This window comes from Erpetoichthys calabaricus, chromosome 10 (assembly GCF_900747795.2).
Source record: "Erpetoichthys calabaricus chromosome 10, fErpCal1.3, whole genome shotgun sequence".
Classification (NCBI taxonomy): Eukaryota; Metazoa; Chordata; class Cladistia; order Polypteriformes; family Polypteridae; genus Erpetoichthys; species Erpetoichthys calabaricus.
The window spans coordinates 18,088,118-18,111,463 of record NC_041403.2 but is presented as its reverse complement, the minus strand read 5'-3'; the positions used below and the strand labels follow the sequence as shown (position 1 = coordinate 18,111,463).

Genomic DNA, 23,346 nt, shown 5'->3' with positions numbered 1-23,346 from the left:
ATTAGCTCAAACTTAATCAGAATCTGTACCTTCAGTTTTTCAGGGTCCATCTCCTTGGCCATTTCTTCTTTTCTCATCTCAGCTATTGTCCTGGGACCTTTCCTTTCTTTGGCTGCAGAGAACCCTTGACCACATAAAAGGTCATCAAAGTTGGCATCTGCCATTTTTGGTTTGGCGCCTGAAGAAAAACAACAGGAAGAAAGACCAAATGGAACAAGCATTTAGTTCTTGTTTTTTTATGTTACACCTTTCACTAAATACAACCTTTTTTAGGAAGCATGCACAGACATGGTTCAAAGACAGCAAAGTGATTAAAAAACGCAGCTCCAAGGAACTGGAATTAACTCCAGCCCTGGTTACTCCCTGTGCAGAATTTATACATTTCGTCCATGTTTAGGTAAACTGCCAGAGATTAAAAGAAAAGGTTTAGGTTACAAAAATGAAAATTTTTCAGAAGCAAAGCCAAAGAGAATCAAAAGACTAGTTTTTGAGAGAACGGTTTGTGTGATGGGTGCCTCATAGGACAACAGCGTCAAGCACAGATTAACAGTGGTTGAATGAAGTAGGTGCTACTGTGAAGAGATGGCTTCAAGCTGCTGTTTTGTCAGGTTGAATGGCAGTAAGAAAGCAATTGATAAAACCGCAAAAAAAGAAAAACAGGCTTGCCTTGGCCTGGAACCACTGCCAGTCTCAATGTACTCTGAAATTAAAGCATAGAAGATAAAAACAATTGGAGATATGGATACCTTCCCGTGAAGCACCTCTCACACAAGCTGTCATATATATCTGTGTATATATATTATATATAGCATTTATAAGTGAACTGAAAAGTCTAATTTGAACCAGTGTGAAAGAGACTTCCTTGCAGTAAGCTTGATTCCAGTTTAATGGATGGATTAACTAAAGACCATCTTAAAGATTTAATATAATACTTTACCAAGTACTTCCAAGTACTTTTTATTTTTGAGACAAAGTATCAAATAAATATACAGTATTACATATTTTTTTGTTTTCATATTGGGCTTGTGAAAATAAAAGCAGGTTGCTAAAAAGGTGCAACATTATGTTCTAAAACCTTTGCTACCAGATATTAAATGATCACCTACAAGTGCATGTTCTGGGTCATTCACCCAATTTTCAGAAAACAGGTTACTGAATAGCTTTTAGAAAGCGTGATACTTTGCAAAAATAACTAAAAAAATCTACCTCCAAATGCTAAAAACTTGAACCTTATTTTCATTTTATGTTGGCTGTTAGAAAGCTGTCACTCCTGCCCCCAACAATACAAGTCTTTCAGTAAACATAATTTAAGATAGATAGAGATATTATTTCAAATCCAGAATTACAGAAGTCAAGCAAAATTATTTATTGACTTGAGTGAGTGCAGAAGGAAAGCAGCTATTTACATGCCCAGTGCTTTATGCGCGGAGTAACCTGGAACGTTTGTGTGGCCTTTAGTTGTATCGCATGCTTGCTTGACCCAAGGTATGTATTTGTGCTTTTAATGATCAAAGACAACTGTAAAAGCTGCAGAGCTGCAGTGTTTCCGTTGTCTCTTGTTTTATTTGTACTTTGTGCTATCCATTTTCTCCCCCTTGAAAAATAAATGGACCTGCTTTGGAGAGATGCCAACAATTCTTTGCAATATTAAAGCTACATTGCTAAGCAGAATGCTTTTTAACGCTAGAATAAACATTGCATATGCTTCATAGTTATGCTTATCCAAAAATATTAAGATAGCAGTTACAATATGCCAGACATTTTAGTAGCAGAGCCTCAGCCCCAGTGGGCTAAGGCTGTTTCAGTTATTCAATACAGCCTGATAAGCCTAGCAACTTTAGACCTTCCTTTTTTAAATAATAGCCTTTCTCACATTTTTATTTTGCCATGGAGAGGGGAAAAATGCCCTTTCTCAATTATTCTAAATTGAAATAATGTGATTTTGTATACCAAAAATAAATTATGTTGAATTTGAACTGTTAGACGAGGAATTATTGCGCACTTGGAAAAAAAAAAACAGGAAATGGCACCGCCATTCATGTTACCTTACCGTATGTAGATGGTTTCGGAGCTGAACTTGTGGCAAAGCTCACATTGTAGTTGGGCCTATTCTGTGGGGAAGAATGTGGCACTGAAGGTGGTGGTGCTTTATTTTGTCCAGCCTGCCAAGACGACCCCCCTTGTTGCCAAGAGTATCCACTGTTCGGCTGCCACGAGCCACCTCCGGTGTGTTGGGGTGAAGGCTTTTGTGGGGACCCCATAGGTGGAAAGGCTCCTCCAGTGCCAGTAGGGGTGGTGGGCTTACTAGAAAATCCTGAACCACCTGCTGAATTAAATTATAATTAATAAGAAATGTCAAACTGCCACGATAACACATTTAGTCATGTTCAAATATTTATTTTAATGCTGTAATTCTTCATCATATTGTAAGGAAGAATATTATGTAGCCAATACCAAAGGAACCCAATCAGTTTGCTGCAATGTTAACTACATCTTTTCTTTAAAATTCCAAAATATATGGCGGTTTACATTCTATGGTGAAACCTAAAACAATAAACAATGATAATTATACAAGAGGGACTTAAATGAAAACCTTAAAACTGTGATAGAAATCCTCAACACTATACCAACGCAGTATCATTGTCATGTAAATTGGCAACTTCTTTAGTGTTGACATTAGGAGTGGAAGTTTGGGTTAAATGAGCTACATGGCATCACAGTAGCAGTATAAAGGTGACAGCTCCACTGGAAACATGAACCAAAGAAGAACAACACTCTGTCATCCACCTTTTGAGCAGTAAAGGGATAAAACCTATCAAAACTGATCAGGGAATACAGGTTTAGTATGGTGATGCATGTTGGTCACTCAAGCAAGTATATGAATCCCATACTACCCAGGCAATGGACACAACCACCGAAGAACTGGACCGCAAATGTGTTCCATATCCGCCATACTCACCAGACCTTACCCACAGTGATCAGCGCATCTTTGGACCACTCAAAGAGATGATAGGCAGCAGATGAAAAGGAGCAACAGGTGGTGCATGTATAGCTGCCTACCTACCACACATTCCCAAAAGACTTTTTTTCTGGAAGAATCCCATCTAGAATCTAGAAGAAGCTTACTTTGTAAGCACTGGAGGACTTGTATCAAACACCATGAAAATTAAGTAGAAAAATGATACAGTTGTATGACACACTTGCTACAACTATGAAAAAAATATATATTTAAGATTTTCTTTGACTTACCCTCGTATAGGACAATTGATTCACCCTCCTGCTAGGACAAGCAGGAGTATACAGAAAACCACCTAAAGTGAGATGGGGGGTAAAGTGCTACAGACGCCTGAAATTAAGAGTCCACATAGCTTGACTCTAAAGAACCACTACTTCCAGTGCACCTCCATCCAAGGCTACAAGATCGAATGTGGAACAGCTGGTAAGAACACTAGAAAGGGATAAAAACTCAGCCTGAGAGGTCTCTGAAAGCACTTAAGGGTGGACAGCTCTAGCCACCAGATGTGTGTGAGGCCTCCAAGAGACCCATAAGGCAGGCCAAGACTTTCACCGACCTGCCCAGAAGAGGCTTACTCTGTCAGTCAGCCCTCCAAGTGCTACCATTTTGGAACTTGAAGGATGGTGTGCTGAAACTGGCTACCCCACCCATGTATACAGGCCGCAAGACATGTTTCAGGCATGCTACAGGTGTTTATTTCAAGTCTGTCTGATTTATAACCAGGTTTATCCTTTGTTCATCCACATCAGAATTTGTTTAATACACATTTTAATTTAATGCTTTGCCCTTTGATGTTCAGAGATGCTACAAGAGTAACCTCTTGTTGTTTACAAATACCAGGAACGTTGCAAAAAAAAGTACAATGTCTTCTGCTGGCTTTTAGGTTTTGCAGAAAAAAAAATCACAAACCTGTTAAATTTGCTCCAAGTTGACCAATATCGGCAAATGGATCAAGGGTTTGTGGTTTTGATTGATGTGTAGGAGTGCTGTTGACAGATCCGGTTGGACTTGTGCACGCTGATCGGCTACCCATTCCAGAGCCTCCTGCAAGAATAGAAAGCTATAAATGAGCTGGAAAAACAATCTGTAATTGAAAGATGGCAGTTATATCATGAAGAAGGCAAAACCTTTTAGAGCCTGTGGCTGAACATAAACTAACGGCATGTTTTTGCAACACACTTGGGTTATACTGTACCTTGGTGCAGTTACGTAAATAATCAATATATGATTGTTCACCTTTTTGAACACGTATAATTTTGTACTTAAATTTGTGCATAAAAGCACAATTCAGCTGTAGGAACTTCACAGTTTGTAAGTCGGTGAGAAATGCAGTGTTACGCCTGACAGATGTTTACCATTGTGCTGTCATGCATGAGCAGTTGTTCAATCTGTTTCCTACACACTGGGCAGAGAATTGTGGAAATGAGAGCTGAATTTGTTCAAGTTCTTCTTGTAACGTGAAAGTTATGTTAACTGCCACCTTTTCAATAAGTTTATTGTTCAAAAAGGAACTAGAATTCCAAAAGTGAGTATTCACCACAAACAGTTATTTATCTTTTGCATTCCTTTGTTCATCCCTTCAAGGGAAAGCCTGTAAATAATTTCAATAAAATTTTACCTAATGGGTGACACAGTGGTAATGCTACTGCCTCACAGTAAGTAGGCGAGAGTTCGTGTCTTGGGTTCTCCCTGCATGGAGTTTTCATGTTTTCATAGTGTCTGCGTGGGTTTGATGGACTGGTGATACTACACTGGCCATAGTGTATGGTTAGGGTGTGTGTTCACCCTGCGATGGCCTGGCACCTTGTCCAGAGTTTCTTCCTGAATTGCACCCTATGCTAGCAGGGTTAGGCTCTGGCACCTCCGGCGCTCCTGTTCAAGACTAAGTGAGTTACAAAATGGCTGACTGGCAAACGTTTATCTGCAGTAATATAGTTTGTAGAGCTATGATATGTTTAAGTTAATATTACACTAATTCACTGAGCATCCTGGCAGCACACTGGTAGGCTCCCACCTGGCTTGTACTGCACTTCATAATGATCTAACTAGTCTCTACGTGCTGCATATTATAAATGTTTCTACATTACAAACTGGACACACAATGAGTTCAGTCCTGGATATCATTGTGGCAAGTTTTCATCCCAACCAACTTCTGCTTTTATTTGGACTCCTATCTGAATTAATTCAGCTGTTATTTCTATGTCTCGCTGTCAATGTATAAATTACAAAAATGGGATTTGTTCATCTGCGGTGGGCTGGCGCCCTGTGTTGGCTGGGATTGGCTCCAGCAGACTCCCGTGACCCTGTGTTGGGATATAGCGTGTTGGATAATGTATGGATGGATGGATTTGTTCATTTTCTTGCTGTGATGAAACAAGCATTTATATATGTTACATGGTGTTAATGTAGCGTTATTTTGTTTTGATCTTTCATCATCACAATTACAGTCTCCACCCTGGTGTTCTGGTTATTTAAGCCATTATTGACTTTCTCTGTCAGTTGCCTGCTTGTCTCCTGTTTTAAGCGGTCTTCACTTTGACATTAGTCTTTTTTTTTGATCAATGTTAAAAAGGCCAAATTAAATCCACTGGGATTCAATGTTGTATAACAATTAAATGTGAAAACTTAAAAGGTGGGGATTACTTTTAATATGTACTATATATTTATTTAATGAAAAATAATCAATACACAAACGAGAAGCAAAACTAGGCCCTTTCTGTTCAATACTAAAATTATAATTAAAATTTGTTTCTTTGTTCAAATTTTTTGTGCAAATAGATGATTTGAGCATTTTTACTAAAATTTGACTTTGAAAAAGAACCCCCAAAAACATTTTCTTTCTCAGAAATACACTTGAAAAATAATATGCCACACCACTAAAACATGAAGTATTCAGCTCAGGAGAATATAGTCAGGTGCCTAAAAAGAAACATTTTCAGTTTTGCAACACACTGTTTTTCTTCTGCACTGTACCAGATTGAACAGTTTTTGATTCACTAACAAATGTCAACAGCCATGGTGTGCACACTGTTGAAAAGATGCTGTGACAAATATGTATTCATTCACCTGCTGTACATTAAATCCTTGTTTGAACAGTCCATTACATTACTGTTCATATGCATTATTTACTATTTATTTATTTACAGCTTCTGCACCTGCCCCTAGGGACGACCCAGACTTTAGGACGTGCTAAACATTTTAGTTCCTAAAGAAGACACTCAGCAAGGGATTTTTCAATTCAATTTATTCTACAAAGCATGTTGTCCACCAGTTACTCCATTACAAATATATAGCAAAAAAAAATCACTTTCAACAAAAAAACAGACCACCATGTAATATGCACATTGCAATACAACTTCAGACTCAATCATCCATAAACCTCTTTCTCTGCAGCAATTCAAAAACATTGTTTTTCCCATTTGCTACAGTATACATTGCAGTATTACTTTCATCCACAAGATGGAGTGGAGAGCTAGGGGGAAAAATCCACTACTGTCGTGTTTTTCGGTGTGCTATGCCTAAATTGCTTTTCTATTGGATTTTTTAATTGTCTCTTTTCTTTTTTAAATACTTATTATTAATGCTTATTTATGACATAATAATATTCAGAAATATTGAAAAACCATTAATTGGTGGGCAGCACAGTAGCTGTAGTTGCTGCCTCACAGCTCTAGAGTTTGGGCTTTAAGTCCCAGCCTAGGTGCCTGCTTTATAGGGTTTGCACATGATTTTCATGATTTTAAGTATTGCCTCTGAAAATCAATGCAAGGTATAATTACAATACATTTAATTACGCTTATTGTCACTATACACTACAGTACAAGAAAAGCTAGGCCATTTGTTCTGGTAACTAGGAGCTATAAAACCACTTGGCAACCACTCACACTGATAACTGTGAATGTTTCTTATATCTGTCTCTCCCATGGGCCATTAAACAGAATTTCCCCATTTTGCAGACTGATCCTTCTACAGGAGCCCTTTTGTTCCCTTGATCCCCTTCAAGTGACCACCTAACTTACACAAACTTCTTGACTGCAGCTCATTTCACAGAGAAGAGATGTAACAGCGGCCACTCTGTCACTTGCACATATCTCATCAACAGCACCCTTGTATCTGGTCCTTCTGGTAAATTCAATATTAAACAGTGGACTTCTCGCCAGTATAAAAATTGCATTTACCATATTACTTGCAGGTAGTGTCCAGTCATCTACATAGGTAAGACAGGGAGATGGTTAGCATAATGTATATATATATATAGTGTCGCGTACTCTTTGCATCATTTGACAGTAAAACTATTTCAACCATTCTATGATCTGCTTCTCGCAACTGAAAGAGGGCACCGTGGCGGATGTTAGCCGACTTGCTGACCAACCACAAGCGTTACCTGGTAGGTAACCACCCATACAATCAGATTGTGATTCAGACTACGAATGCCATGAATATATATATATATATATATATATATATATATATATATATATATATATATATATATATATAATATCTGGGAGTATATCTGAGCGATTAAAATTAAAGACCTTACAAAGCCTATTGTAGATCACTTCACAATCCTTGATCACAGCCACACAGATCTGTGTTCTTTCACAGGCCTTCAAAGACCCTTCTAAAACAATAGAAGCCAAGCTCATTCTCAGCCTGGGATCACAAGGCCTTAATGAAATACAAACTTTTCACGCCCCCTCTCAACCTTCATCTGCACTGAATTCTTTTCATTCTCCCTTTCCTATGTATTTTAACTTCTTGTTCCTCTTCAGGTACAAACCTGATGAATGCTATATGGCCGAAACTTTGTAACCTTTGTTAAAATTGTACCATAAACTCCCGCCTCCCCACACCACCACCCCAGCCATTGGCTGTAAACTTAAATGGATTCTTGTGAGGGCATGTAAAACACTCCTTTGTCACAATTTCTGCCCCACTTTTATTATTCTCACTAATTATTTTACTTATTTTAGAGTGGTCTGTGTGCAGGGAGCAAGAAATATGGTGTAACTGTCCAAAGTGAGAATGGAGCTCAGCCTTGTAGGCATCTTTGATATTGACATTAATAATCCACAGTGTTCTCACCTCTTAGGCTGAAATAAGATTCCTCTACAAGGTTTGAAGGGCTCAGTTTCTGTGAAACTGTGAAGCACAAGTTACTAAGACAGTGTCTCCCACGTGAGAAAAAAAAGGACCATAGGCAGGTCTAGGAAGTACTGGTGGGATTATATCTGTAAAGGCCCTGTCACATTACAATACTTATCCAGCAATTTTATGTTATGGATTTCATTTACATACTTTTAGTAAATCAGAGACTGTCTCAGCACGCTCCAGTGACTGGTAGTTGTGTTGTGTGACATGTCCATTGTCTCAGTCCAACTAGTTTGTGAATCACCCCAACAATTATGCCATACTCTGGATAACAGCAGACAGCCAAAGAGTGCCAACCTGGAAATACAGTGCTCATAACGCAGTGGTGAGGAATAAGAAATATGGGTATTGTGGACCTAACAAACAGTCAAGTGGCTTCTCTGTCTGGACACCCTGGTTTTAAATACCACAGTAGAATGGAAAGAAGAAGAAAAAAGACGTTGTACCGGTAAACTCTTCACACAGGCACTGACTCCATCAGGCAGCATGTTATTGGTCATCATAGTACAAAGAGGTCATGTTACTTTGGAAGTATGAAACTGTACTGAAAAGTTGTCATGCAGTTCTCTAATATATCCTACAATTTCTTGTCACATAAGAAACATAACAAACATGACAAGCAAGAAGGAGACCATTTAGTACTTCAAACCTGTTTATTTATGCTAATGGCTAAGCTGCTCAAGCTGATTCCTCTTAAAGGTTGTCATAAGAACATTCGTAGGTGACGAGATCATCAACTGAAGTTATCAAAATTGACAAGAAGTCATGCAATGTGCTATCAGCATCAGCAGGCTTTGGAACATCTGGTGTTTTGTAATGAGCTACTAGAGACAGTTGCTCGGGATTTTAAGCACCTCACCTTAGAAGAAAGCTGTGCGAATCATGAGACAGGTCTTAGCTATTTAAAAACTGATCTACTTAATGCATAATGTACATTTTATGTGTGTTATTGCAACAGTTATGAATAATGTGTTGCATGCTTAATCCCTGTTAATCACAGAAACACACAAACTATCACTTTTCTTCTAGAAGAGATTCAAAGAACTGGCAAGTGTTGTGTTTTTATAGAGATGTTTTCTCTGAACACCAAGTAAGAATGAGTCTTATCTATTGGGGTAATCTGTGCACCCAGCTGGGCATTCAGTACTAAAATCTAAAATGATTTTTGATGCACTTTGTGAAGATCTGCATACTCTGAAAGTCTGGGGTCGACAACTAAGACGGTTTAGAATTTAGACTACAACGTACACTGTGAAGCAAACAGAAACGCATACAAAACATTCAGTCTGAGAAACAAAACGGAGGTTTGAATACAAAAAGAGCACCACAATATGTGCTATCTGATAAGAGAACCCAAGTCAAAGTATAGTGACCAACGGCATTATACCTTTTATTATAAAGGCAGAATTCTTAAACCCAGAAGTAGAGCTGAACAAAACTGCCATTTGAAACAATGCCATTAGCAAATCGCAAAGGCCACAATTTATATATGCGGAGTGTCTGACTAATGGGGCTGTTAGATCGAACGCTGCTATTCGAATTCTTTTTTTTTTTTTTTTTTAAAGTCTTATTTGAAAGCAAAAGCATTTCATTGTACAGTAACGGTTATTTCATTTTATCCAGACTAATTTTGCATTGTGCAGTATTTTGCAGATCCAGTTTTTCACTTCGCTTACGTGATCGGCCTTTTTGTGATTTTGAATGGTTAGCTCATTTTATTCATCAATAAAAGTTGCAGCTTTAGACCCTTCCCAAATGTTTTTCTCTGCCTCACTAATGTGCTATTTGATCCCCAAGTCAGACCCGTCGGTGTGGGCGAGCCTCAGGTGCCATGCCTAGCCAAACAGACACATTCATATTTTTTTAATGAGGAAAAATACTCTTTCATATAAAATGTATATACTGTACGTACTTGTAGATTCATAAAGAACTGAATAGGTGATTTTTGATCGATAGGTGCCCTTCTACGAGTATGATCACATATTATACCCAAATTGGTTAATCCGGACAGTTAAGTCCACATTACCTTCGGCTGGATTTTGTGTGTACTTCCAAAGTCACCAATGTGTACCCGTTAATAATTACAAAGCATAGTGCATTGTTTAAAAAAAATACATTATACATGCTGCAAAACACCGGACATTGCCCCCGCTCCTGAATTTAGTGACTAGCTCATATTTCCCCAGAGGATCCTCATATTGCCAACTGAATTCAGCTATCAAAGAGCATGAGCAAACACAGTCGGATTAAATAACGTGCCAAGTTCATAGATGATCTGGGCATGTACTGAGGGAGCTCCACATGGGGAAAGTGTTTCTTTGATCCCTTTCTGTGGCAACCAACATTTTATCTCTTTTGCTTTATGCATATGTGCTGGCTGGCTTGGTGATGTCAAGTGTATTATTAATATAGTCTGTAGCACTCGATTAATATTCTAATGCCTGCAATTCATTTATTGACTGATTTTATTATTATTTTTTGCTTAATGCTGTTCTTTAGTTAACTCGGTTGAGTTGTGCCTGAGCGAGATGTCTGCTCTGGTGATGTGAGCTTGTCTGCTGATCAAAGAGGCACCGACCTCTCATTACAAATCACCTCTTTAAAGTAGAGCTTGATTGATTATAGCGTCATCATCTCTGCTCTTTATTTATTTTTAAATCAGTAGTTTGTTTTAAAAAAGTGAAAAAGGATTCGCCGTATTTAAAATTAGAAATTCATATTGTTGTGCCTGCACACAGAAAAGCAAAGGCCCACCTTAGGAGCTGGTCTGGGTGATGGTTCTGCCACAAGTGCATTTAGGACAGTTTATCAACTTTTATATCTCTACTTATGTAAAAAATTGGAATAGATCATTTCTAAGCAAGTCTTAAGGTGCCAATAGTTTTTTTTTCTGAATGCCGCAATATTAAATTTACTTTTACTTTGTTCACTGTTCTAATACTGTTGCTGTCTTAAGCCATTATTTGTCTTGATCCTTGTCAGAACAATGAGACATAAAAGCAGCCACAAAAAGAAGCCTAAATCCTTACAAGGCACACATGCTGGGGAGAGGGTTAAGGCTGTGCTTTTGTGCCAAAATGGCCGTGCAGTTTAAACTTGCACATGTAGCTGTCAGTAGCAGACTGAAAACAAGACTGATACTTTGCTAATATAGGGCACGGATGCTTGGGATTTTGATTGCTCTTGCCCAAATAACTCTAGAATGTGTTTTTTCTTTTGGTGTTTGTTCTTGGTCTGGCCACCTCTGTCGCCTTTACTATTATAGTAAAGTATAAAAGTGCAAGAACAAACCAAGTCAAGCACTGTTAACCTAAGTTTGAATATATTTGTACATGTACTTATTTGTAATTTGACTATTCAAACTTTTTTTTTGTCTGATTTAACTGTGCTAGTACACACTGTTAACTTTCCTATGTTGATCAAACTACAAATTCACCATCAGAAAGACGTAGTCACGTGTCAGCGTTCATGTCTGAAACCTGTAATAAAAGACTGACATGCTGGTGCTCCTGACAAAAAATCTTTAAAGACCACAATGAGTGTTCAGAAGAAGTAGAGCTGTCATGGAAGCAAGTATATTATGTAAGGCTTCTTTTGTTTGGAGCAATTTTAAGATTTTAGCTGTTCTGCATTTTATGCTATAGTGGCTGCCTCTGTAAAAAAAAAAAAAAAAAAAAAAAGTTCAAAAAATAAATGATACTTATCTGCAAATAAATGTTTTATTTGAATATGCAATATGTAGATATTTTGTGTAACATTTAGATTCAATTTACAGTGTATCATACTAGCTGTTGACCATGCCTCTGCCCACGTAGTAGTGAAACAGGACAAACTTTAAAAATCAATAAACAGGTATCAGTAGCGAAGCGGAGGCGAGGTCCGCTCCAACACGTGGCGACAGATAGAGTGATTCAAACGGAGCCTGGTGCGTGAGTGAGGAGGGCCCCATCCCCCACCCGACTCCCTACTCCTGACCTCACACTTCCCCTCCCCTCGGTCCACAGCCTTAGTGTCGGATTAGCGTGAATAAATCACTCCTGTAAGTGAACTATGATACTCAGCGGAATGAGAGTCGCAAAATCAACCAGAATGTTCAAGCAAATTATAGAAAAAAACCCAATCTAAATCCGTTAAGTAGTTCTCTCGTGAAAAACAGGCAGACGTTGGACTTTATATACAGTATATATATATATAGATTTAACAATCACGTTTTTGATAATTATTCTGTTCAGTTTCTCAATTTATAAAGCTAAATACAGGATATCAGTAAATAATTGATTACAGATTGTGCAATATTTAGATGCTGCTCTGAGCCACAAGTTACAACTTTTTGTTTGATTGTTCAATGTTTTATGCCAAGTAAAAATATAATAAGTACGTCATGCTTGCATTAGAATATGAAAGTTAAAATTTAAAGTTAACGTTTTATCATATTTTAAATCTATTACATGGTGAAGCTTGACTTAAAAAAATGACATCGCAAATTAAATTACAATCGCAATATCCGTTAGAAAAATTGCAGTTACATAAGAGTATTTTCCCCAAATAGTTCAGCTTAACCTAAATGTCACACTAGAAAGCAAAAGCACAGGGAAAACAAGGCAAGACAAGAATTACAAATAAAACATAAAATAAATCTGAACTTCGTAAACTTTAAAGTAGCAGTTCAATAACTAGAAGGTCGTAGTGAGCAAGCACTTGAAGGGTCTAATTAGTTTGCTCCTTTTGGTCCATTTTAAACAGGAGTCGGTTTCGCCATTATTCATTCCTCCAATAACACAACATATCAAGCAAACCTGTCTAAGCAATGTAACAACTAACAATTTGTAAAAGTTGTAATGAACAACTAAAAAATTTTAAACATGTGAAATCTTTCTACCTGCTGGGGCAGGTGTACTCCATTCCCATCCACCCATCAAGTTTGGCTGCTGAATATTCACTGTTGGTGTTGTAGGAGGAATCGGTGACGTCCTTCCTAAATAATTAAAACATTAGGCAGTTTATTTCAGTACAATCCCCAATAAGTTAAAACAGCCCAGCCACTGAATCACAGGTCCATGAGGTCAACAGTCTCCATAATACTTGAGGTTCTAGGATTGACAAAGCCAACCAATTCCTACAAGTCCTCATACAGTATTACAAGCATCACGTATCAGTTAGTGTTAAAGACCCAGATTGATTTGTTCGCACTAAGTTATTTTATGTTGGCTGAAATAACTTTGATTTGCCAGTGACAAAGAAGAATATTATTGTCCTGGCTGTCAAACATGGTTGCTTTTATTTACTATTATGACTTCCTGTGGAATAATTCTAACATTAAAGGTAACCAAATAAACTCCAAAGTAACTCTTAAACTCTAATTTTTTAAGGAGCATATTTTCATGTCTGCAAAAGCAGATTTTATAAGTGACTGCTATAAATCTTTACAGTTGTCAGTCTACTAAATATATAGATTAATAGGGGGTGCCGTGCCGTGTGATCTGCATTTCGTGTGGCGCTTCGAACATTTAAAAGCCAGTACAGCAGCTGTCCTTTTGTCTCACTGCCTTGTCTCTCTTCTCCCCCAGACATCCTCAAACTCTATTCGATCTGTTTTCACTGTTCCGTTATTTCACCGAGTAATATTTTCAGTTTGTTTGCGCTAATGCAATCTCTACTCTCATTTTTCTGAGACTTTTGAATTTTCATACTTCCATTATCTGTAACCCGCTCTGCATGTGTATTATGGGACTTGCTTCCAAAGGTTGTAAGTATGATGTGAATTATCCGTCTCGCGGGACGTAAAAGTATCTCTCTGTCTCTCTTCAAAAGATCACGTCTTGTTGCAGGAAAAAAGTCTCGTATCGTTGCAAGATTTTTTATTATAATAGAGAGAGATAGATGTTGATAAAACTTAAAGGAGGAATAGTTCTCCAAGGGTACAAATTGGAGTGGGAGCACAAGACTTTATAACATGAACAACAATACTAAGCTGTATTGTCCATGCTTTTTAGATTTCTCATCCTTGAATTTCCAGCCTCGGTAGTAAATGATTATTCTTATACTTGGGCAGACAGAAAGGAATTACATGTTTATATATGTTGGATGTCTGAACTTAAGTGCAAGTAACACCTTAAAGTGGTCCAGTTATCCTATGTTACTACACACATCAAACCATTATAATCCTATGGAATGTGAATTGTGGATCCCGGCATGGCTGTTTTTAAACAGAACATTTCTATTACACATTTCTTAAGAGAACATATTATTTGAACACTCTCCTCATAAGATATAATGTCTATAAAAAAGTATTCAACCCTTTGGAAGTTTTTATATTTTGTAGTACAACTCTGAATCATAGTGGACTGATCAATAAAAAAGGCTCTTTAATGAGAAAGTGAAAGCAGGTCTCTGTCAAGTGGTCTAAATTAATTACAAACGTAAAACACAAATTAACTGATCTCATAAGTATTCACCCCATCATGTCAGTATTTAGTAGATGGCAGACATGCACAGGTCTGTCTCTCTCTCTCTCTATCAGCTTTGCCCATTTGGACATGGTCGTTTTTCACCATTTTTCTTTGCACATCTGCTCAAGCTGTTTCAGGTTGCATGTCCAGCTGCAGATTCTCAATTTGATTGAGATCTGGATTCTGACATGGCCACTGCAGGACATTCACATTGTTGTTTGGAGCAATTTCTGTGCAGCTTTGTCTTTTTGTTTGGGCTCGTTATCTTGCTGGAAAACAAATCTTATCCTTGGCAGATTCCATCAGGTCTTCCTTCAGGATTTCCACATATTTTGCTGCATTCATTTTACCCTCACAAGCTTTCCAGGGCCTGCTGCAGAGAAGCATCCCCATAGCCTGATGCTGCCACCACCGTGCTTACAGTGGGGATGATGTATTTTTGGTAAAGTGCCTGATAGACAAAAAGCTCAACTTTGGTCTCATAAGACCATATGACTTTCGTGTAGCTGACTTCAGAGTCTCCCATGTGCCTTTTAGTAAACTCTCTCTGTGCCTTTTTTAACAGTAGTTTTCTCTTTTCTACTCTCCAATAAAGCTGCGACTGGTGAAGCAGAAGCTGGTGACTCCATCAGAGTTCTCATAGGTCTCTTGGTGGTCTCCCTCAGTCATCTTCTTCATCTTACACAATCACTCAGTTTTTGTGTGTGGCCTGCTCTAGCAGATTTACAGCTCTGCCATAATCTTTCCATTTCTTCATGGTTGATTTAACTGGATATTCAGTGACCTTGATATTTTCTTGTCTCCATCCCCCTGAAATGTGCTTTTCACTAAGTTGTTTAGAGTGTTTTGTGTCTTGATTGTGTAGGTTAGCCCACCATACTGGCTCATTACAAGTTGGACCTTCCACATGCAGGTGCATTTTTACAACAATCAAATGAAACCCCAGACAAGTGATCTCCATTGAAATTATTGTGTTACATCTAAAACCAATAGGCTGCCCAGTGAGGATTTAGAAGTATCATATTAAAGAGGGTAAATACTTATGAAGTCAATTATTTTGTGTTTTATATTTAGAATTAATTTAGGCCATTTGCAGAGATCTGTTTTTACTGGGGTATTATTAAAGAAATTTGTTCTGTTGATCAGTGTCAAAAAAGGCCAAATGAAATCCACTGGGATTCAATGTGGTGTAACAATGAAATGTGAAAACTTCTACGGGCGGGAATAATTTTCACAGACACTTTACATGATGTAAGTGGTTTGGACTGAAAGCACAAAGAAGTTATTAAAGTTATTAAATATTGAATTTATATAGTTAAAAAGGTTTACTACCTCCAGCCGGCGGTGTTGGTGAGGCAGAGCGAGTCACACTCAAGAAAGGTTCAGTGTGTCCTGCATTACCTGGGCCAAGAAATGATCTTCCAAAAAGATCAAAACCTGCTGTTAAGAGAAGTTATTAAAAATGAATGAACCTACCATTATACATGTCAAAGAAAATCATATGTTCCAAATTCTAGGGTTGACAAAGTACATAATAATCAATATGGTAGCAAAATTTGGCAAATCATGCTACTATTTATTCTTGTGTTGTGTTGGTGCAGATTTTTTCCTTTTTTCACTATATCCTGCTAGAAGCTATCTACAATTCTTTAATTTCTGTTAGCCTCTTGTGCAGTAATAAAACAAATGTTAAAGTGTGCAGCAGCTCAATATTCTTCATGTAAATCCTTACTTTCAGGCATTGGGGAGTGACAAGGTGATGAAGGTGCAGCAGTCTTTCGTGGGGTAGTCTGAGCAGAAGATGGTCTGCTGTCAGGCTGTCCAGGCTGGGGTGAGAAGGGACTTGCTCCAAACAAGTCATTAAGTAGGTCTGCGTTAGTCGAGGGTTGTTGGGGCCCAGCATTAAATGCCTTGTCTTCAGGACTACAGTCCAGCCCCAGAAGGTCCACATCTTCAGCAAGTGGTGGAGGAGCTTGGGATTCTGCTTTTTTGTGACCTTTTGGAGTTCCCTGTTGCATCTTCTCATTGCTGGCATTGCTCTGCTGACTGGAGAGGGACAGCAGCTCATCATCAGAGGGTTCACTGTCTTCATTCACTAGTGCTGCCCGATCTTCAGCACTGGGGTGTGCCTTGCCGGTGTCTATGAATCAAATATGACATTTTGTTATTGTTCTTAAAAATAAGACAGCAAAAAATATAGCTAAGTATCCATATTACCTTAGAAAAATGCTTATCCATACACCAGTAAAACATTTATTTTTACTTTTTTTCATCTATTATCATAACCATTTCCTCTTTGATTCAGCAAATTAAAAAAACGAACAGATTAAAGCTCTCAAGTCCTGACACAACTCAAATACAGTGGAACCTCGGTTCACAACCATAATTCGTTCCAAAACTCTGGTCGTAAAACGATTTGGTAATGAACCAAAGCAATTTCCCCCATAGGAATCCTTTATTTTTACTTCCTTAACTTGTGGAGGGTGTATCCTGTACCAAAGCCCTAACTTTTTTCGTGAAAGCCCTTTTCAGTCAATAAGTCTTAAAAATAGGTGTAAAGATATTGACAATAAGCTACGCAAACCCACCAAGACATGGAATCGTTTAAATCAAGGCGCTGCGCTACCTTCTTCCAGATCGGCCCCAAGGCGTTCATATTTTTCCAAAGCAGTTCTGGTCTCCATCAGCATCTGTAGCTGAGTCGAAAAACACCATCCCATACTATTAGTTAACGATTAACACATTTCTATATGTATTGTAAGCATACAATACAACTGATAATATGTTGCGCTTATTTATCTGGTGTACCGACATTTTTGCGCATTTAACGGCTGAAATCCAACGTGGTTTGTGCCCTTCAGAATGAAAACAGTTTGCATTTAACTTTTTAATAAAAGGCGAGCTTTTAAGCCTGAGAAATCACCCCGTAAATGCACACGTTTAATTGCACATGTGTTAATATGTATGCTTACACACTGTTTCTTCTTCATTGAGGTTTTCTCTAGCATGTAGATTGGGGTAATTACATTCACGGCATTCGTAGTCTGAATCACAATCTGATTGTATGGGTGGTTACCTACCAGGTAACGCTTATGGTTGGCCAGCAAGTCAGCTAACATCAGCCACGGTGCCTTCAGTTGTGAGAAGCAGTTCATAGAATGGTTGAAAATAGTTTACTGTCAAATAATGCAAAGAGTACGCGACATGTGTTTCGCCCTAATTCTTGGCTCATCAGGCGTACACACTCACTGCACTCCCTTACGGGAATCGAACCTCGGACGTCAGCGCTAGAGGGGCTTCGCAGCGGTGAAGTATTGCTTTTAAATTTTAATTAAGAAGAAAAGAAAACCTTTTTAAATTGAGGGAAAATATACCAATAACAATTTGTTAAGGATCTGTTTTTTTGTGATGCTGCCTTTACACAGCCTGTCTGCTGTTTTATAAATGAACACCATATAAGGCCGTCCTTTCTCCTTCACAGTCAGTTCATGTGATTACGTGGGAGGCGTGATGACGCGATACGCAACCCCCGCGTCCCACAGCCAGCGAGCTGCAGTCCATTACTGTATATGGACAAAAAAGAGGTTCCAGTTATGACTGTTACGCTTTGAATTTCGAAATGAAACCTGCCTAACTTTTGTAAGTAAGCTGTAAGGAATGAGCCTGCCAAATTTCAGCCTTCCACCTACACGGGAAGTTGGAGAATTAGTGATGAGTGAGTGAGTGAGTGAGTGAGTGAGTGAGTGAGTGAGTGAGTGAGTGAGTGAGTGAGGGCTTTGCCTTTTATTAGTATAGATTAAACCATAGAATGCACAGCGTAATAGTAAACTAAATGTAAAAACATTGAACAACACTGAGAAAACCTTGAACAACAGAGAAAACTAACATTGCAAGAGTTCGCGCTATACTGTAGCCTTATGACACGATCGCTGTAAACACTCTTTTTAAATGAGTTTAACGCACAAGGGAAAAAAAGGAACATTTGAACAAATCCGAACTTTATTTAAAAGCCAACCATAAGCAACCAAGTAAGTAACATTGCAGGAGTTCACGCTAATAGCCTTACAACCCGATCACTGTGTAAACTTTTTTTTAATGAGTTTTAAGCGCAGGGGGAAAAAATGAACATTTGAACAAATCAGAAATTTAATAAACAACCAAGAAAAGTAACATTGCATGAGTCGAGTTCTGGCATGAAGTGAGGAGGAACTGGGTGGAGAACAATCCGGTCTCGTCGCAGTTGAAGACTTGTTGCGGGATGTAGCCTTCCTCCTCCACTAATTTTGTGAAATTTTTCACGAATTCTTTCGCAGCTTCAGTGTCAGAACTAGCTGCCTCTCCATGCCTTACCACACTATGAATGCCACTTCTCTTGCAAAACTTTTCAAACCATCCTCTACTGGCTTTAAACTCCTCACTTTCGCCACTCGTAGAAGGATAGTTTTGCAGCAAATCGCCATTCCTGGCTTTCTCGCATAACATCACCTCGCTTACGCAATCCCCTGCAAGTTGCTTCTCGTTCAGTCACACTAGCAACAGTTTTTCCACCTCTTCCAGCACTTGAGGCCTCTGCCTGGTTAACGCTGTAACTCCTTTTGCAACATCAGCTGCTTTAATAGATACTTTCTGCTTTAGAATAGTCAAAATTGTAGATTTTGACTTCTTGTACTTGGCAGCAAGATCAGTAACACGAATGCCATGCTCATACTTTTCAATAATTTCTTTCTTTACTTCGATTTCAATTTTCTGCAAAACTTTCTTCTCACCACTCTTCACTTGCTTAGAAGCCATGGTTAACTGCAAAAGCACACGAAATACTGTAGAGCACAAAGAGTTCACAGGTAAAGCACGCACGTCTGACCGAGAACAATGCAACACGTGCGGAAATCATTGGCGCACACAAACCAAAAGGGAAACTGGCTTGTTTGTATACCGAGTGTGTGGTCGTGAACTGAGGCAAAAGTTTGGTGAACTTTTTGGTCGTAAACCAATTTGTACGTTGTCACACATGTGTGATTAGGAGGCAGTCAAAGAGCCTAAAGGTGAGTGAAATATTGCGAGATATGGGTGTCACATGGTGCTTACCTAAATCTCTTCTCTTTACAGAAAACCAGAGGAAAAATAATTGCCCCGATTCCGGGTTCAAGATGGACGCCGATTACGTCACTTCCGGCCATCTCCACTAACCTCACTTCTGACTCTGCAATATCACATCACTTCTGACTCCTCCTGATGATGTTATTTCCGGTTCCTGTTTTGATGCCAACCATTTCCTTTTCCCATAATCCTTTCTGTATTTAAACAACCATGTTTCAATAGTAAAACTGTCATTTGTTCTGAATTTAAAAAGACTTGTGATCATTTCTTCATTTTGATATTGTCTTAGGGCAATATACGGGGACGGTCCCCAAACCTTTTTTTTGTCTCTTTTTGGACTTATTTTTGAAAAAACATTACAATGTGTACCGAGATGTTCGTGAACCGAGGTTCCATTGTAAATGCAATCTCTGCAACTATATATTCATTTTATTAATAAATGTACAGTATGACTTCTTACCCTGGCACATCTATTTATTTTAAGAAACTAAGCCTACATGAGTAGCCCTGAGTGCATGTCAGAAACCAGGCCTCAACAAAATGTTAGCCTACTGCAGGTCATACAGCCCTCACTCAAACTAGGCCAATTTAGAGTTGCCAAATAACCTAACATTTGAATTCGGCATGTAGCAGAGAATAAAAAATTGCAAAAGCCACATAGACAGTGATCATGAACTAAAGTTAGACTGTACTGGAAATAACTGCAAAGGTATGTAGAGATAGGTGCAGTACTTTTTGCGTGATTATCTAACAGATCAACAGAAACATTGTTATATTGAATTATACAGTATCTACACCTGCCCAAATCCAAGCTTGTACAGACTTACCAAGAAGACATGAAGCTGGAATTGCTGAAAAAGGGGCTTCAAGAAAATAATGGATTAAGGGTCTGAATACTTATAAGAATATGAGATTTCAATTTTTGATTTTTAATAAATTTGCAAACCTTTCTGAAAACATGTTTTCACTTTGTCATTATGGATTATTAAGTGGAGATTGATGGGCAAAATGGCAAATCTATCCATTTAAAATTAAATCTACAACACAATAAAGGGTGCAAAAAGTGAAGAGGTTTAAATACTTTCTGAATCTATTGCATATATGTATATATTTTCACACACGTACACCTGGGGAGAACCTTCAGGGCTCAAACAAGATAAGCAATAGCACCCCAAACCGAAAGCAGTCGCTGTCTCTAACTGTCCTTCTCTTCTACCTGCAGCTCCAGGAGGAATCCCAATGATGACTGATCCTGCCCACGGTGCCCTGAGAAGGCCCTATCTTTACCAGTTGGGATGAAATAAAGAGGGGCATCTGAATGCAGACGTGAACCAACATAGAGCTCCTAAGATATAAAATTATGCATTGTTATTGGGAAGGCTGGATTGGCTGAATTTTGTGTTCTCAAACCTGCAGGCTAACGTATTTTGTTTTGTTAAATTAAACAGGGTTGTCTGGCTGGCTCCCTAACTGTTACTCTGGCCTCCACATGTCCTTCAGGCATATTTGCAGTATATATATATATATATATACACATACATCCATTATCCAACCTGCTATATCCTAACTACAGGGTCACAGGGGTCTGCTGGAGCCAATCCCAGCCAACACAGTGTGCAAGGCAGGAAACAAACCCCAGGCTGGGCGGCAGCCCACCGCAGGGCGTATACACCTTAGTTCAGCATATGGTTTCCTAACACACTCATGCTGGCTCTATGAAGAAGATGTATTGTAATAAATGTGTGTTGATAAACAAGCAAAGTTCATAACAATGTATTCTATCTGTTCTTTATGCCAAATCAAAAACAAAAGCCCTAAATAACAATTTTTTAAGCGACAAAGTCTTTATACCAGAAAGTCAAAAAAAACTATATAAGTATGTGCAAGATTGACTGTTATTATTCAAATTAGATGATCTGGAACATCCGGGGTTGACCTTTTGTACCACTGCGACAATGACGTCCCACATTAACATACCAATTCCATTGTACTGTGGTGGCAACCATGCCAGATATACCTGCGACAACCAAGAAGTTGTTGAAAAAAGACGCATATAATTTTTAAGCATTAGAAAACAACCCCCCAAAAAACAAAGGTTTGCTTTTGAAGGCAGAATCTCAATAGCAAAACATAACCATAATTGTTAAGTGCACCCAAGTTATTCTTAGTGATAAAATGATTGTGAAACAAATGACAGAGCTTCACAACAAAATCAAACAGGCAAAGGTCACAACAGTGACAACAAAATTCAAGATACAGGGGAAAAATGAAACCGAACTGAAAATACAAGAAAGAATCTCTCTGCTTCGTTTTGAAGAAAAGCTACTGAAAAACACAAGGAAGACTTGTGTTTATCTACTGTGGGATAACTCTGATATTCAGCATCACTGAACTTATACATAACGGCCTCGACATCAGTGATATGACCAGACGAGTCAAGTGTTGTCTAGTTGGGGAGGTATAAATGCCTTTAAAATGACCACAGAGGGCTAAATAATTTGCATATTTAGATTCAGTCAGTCAGTCATCATCCAACTCGCTATATCCTAACACAGGGTCACGGGGGTCTGCTGGAGCCAATCTCAGCCAACACAGGGTGCAAGGCAGGAACAAATCCCCGGGCAGGGCGCCAACCCACCGCAGATATTTAGATTCCTCATTAAAAAATACAAAAATAAGTGAAATAAAATATATATATATATATATATAAATAGCTCAACAATAATAAAATTAACAAATAATAAACCATAATCACAACAATAGCACATGCAACTGCTGACAGCTGAATTACTCAAACTACAGTTAATGATAAATGAATGAGAAGAATACAACAATAAACTGGGCGCTACAACTAATAAATATTTTTCTTTCAGGTGCTCCCATTTAGGGGTCGCCACAGTAGATCATCCATCTCCACCTATCCCCATCTTTTACACCATTTTCTGCCACACCAACTACCTTTATGTTCTTCCTCACCACATCCACAAACCTCCACTTTGGCCTTCCTCTTTTCCTCGTGGTTCCATCCTCAGCATTCTTTTCCCAATGTTCCCCTCATTTCTCCTCTGCTTGTGCCCAAACCATCGCAATCGAGCCCCTGTCGCTTGGTCACCAAATTGTTACACCTGTGTTGCCCCTCTAATATACTAATTTCTAATCCTGTCTACCTGTTATTTCAAGCAAAGCTATAGACAGCTCTATCTTTCTTTATGACTTTAACTATAGAGAGAGAGGTTGGGAGCATTCGCTAATAGCACGCTGCTGCACCCACCCAACGATAAATCACCTGGATTAGGACCCGAGTACAGTGGGTGACACCGGTGGCTGCAGTGCCAATCCTGCCACCAACCCCCAAGTTTTCCCAGTAAATTGGAGGATGTACTTGCATCACTGGGTGCAGATTAACGTCATACCCAGGACAGAGCAATTGTGGGTTAAGGCCTTGCTCAAGGGCCCAATGGAGCAGAGCCACAGAGTCTGGTGTTTATGGGATTCAAACCAGCAACCTTCCGATTGATGGCACAGAACCCAAGCCTCAGAGCCATCACTCCACCACATAGCTATAGCACATTTTCAGAATCCATCTTGATTAGGCCCAGGATTCCCGGACGTTTCCCATTCCTGCATTCC

General features: G+C 38.7%; 1 protein-coding gene across 7 annotated transcripts in view; it reads right to left on the bottom strand.

Annotated features, from left to right (window-relative positions):
* The window catches only part of dnajc6 (DnaJ (Hsp40) homolog, subfamily C, member 6), a 152,696-nt gene that overhangs the window by 17,467 nt on the left and 111,883 nt on the right, over nt 1-23,346 (bottom strand). For 4 of the 7 annotated variants that reach the window (XM_028810962.2, XM_051932705.1, XM_028810957.2 and 1 more), the window contains 6 exons: nt 16,352-16,759; nt 15,952-16,059; nt 13,050-13,145; nt 3,926-4,060; nt 2,051-2,326; nt 30-178 (listed from right to left, as the gene is read on the bottom strand). In XM_028810962.2, the coding sequence (XP_028666795.2) occupies nt 30-178; nt 2,051-2,326; nt 3,926-4,060; nt 13,050-13,145; nt 15,952-16,059; nt 16,352-16,759 (1,172 nt within the window). The remainder of the gene's footprint in view (nt 1-29; nt 179-2,050; nt 2,327-3,925; nt 4,061-13,049; nt 13,146-15,951; nt 16,060-16,351; nt 16,760-23,346) is intronic. The other 3 variants (XM_028810958.2, XM_051932707.1, XM_051932704.1) reach the window with 2 other exon arrangements.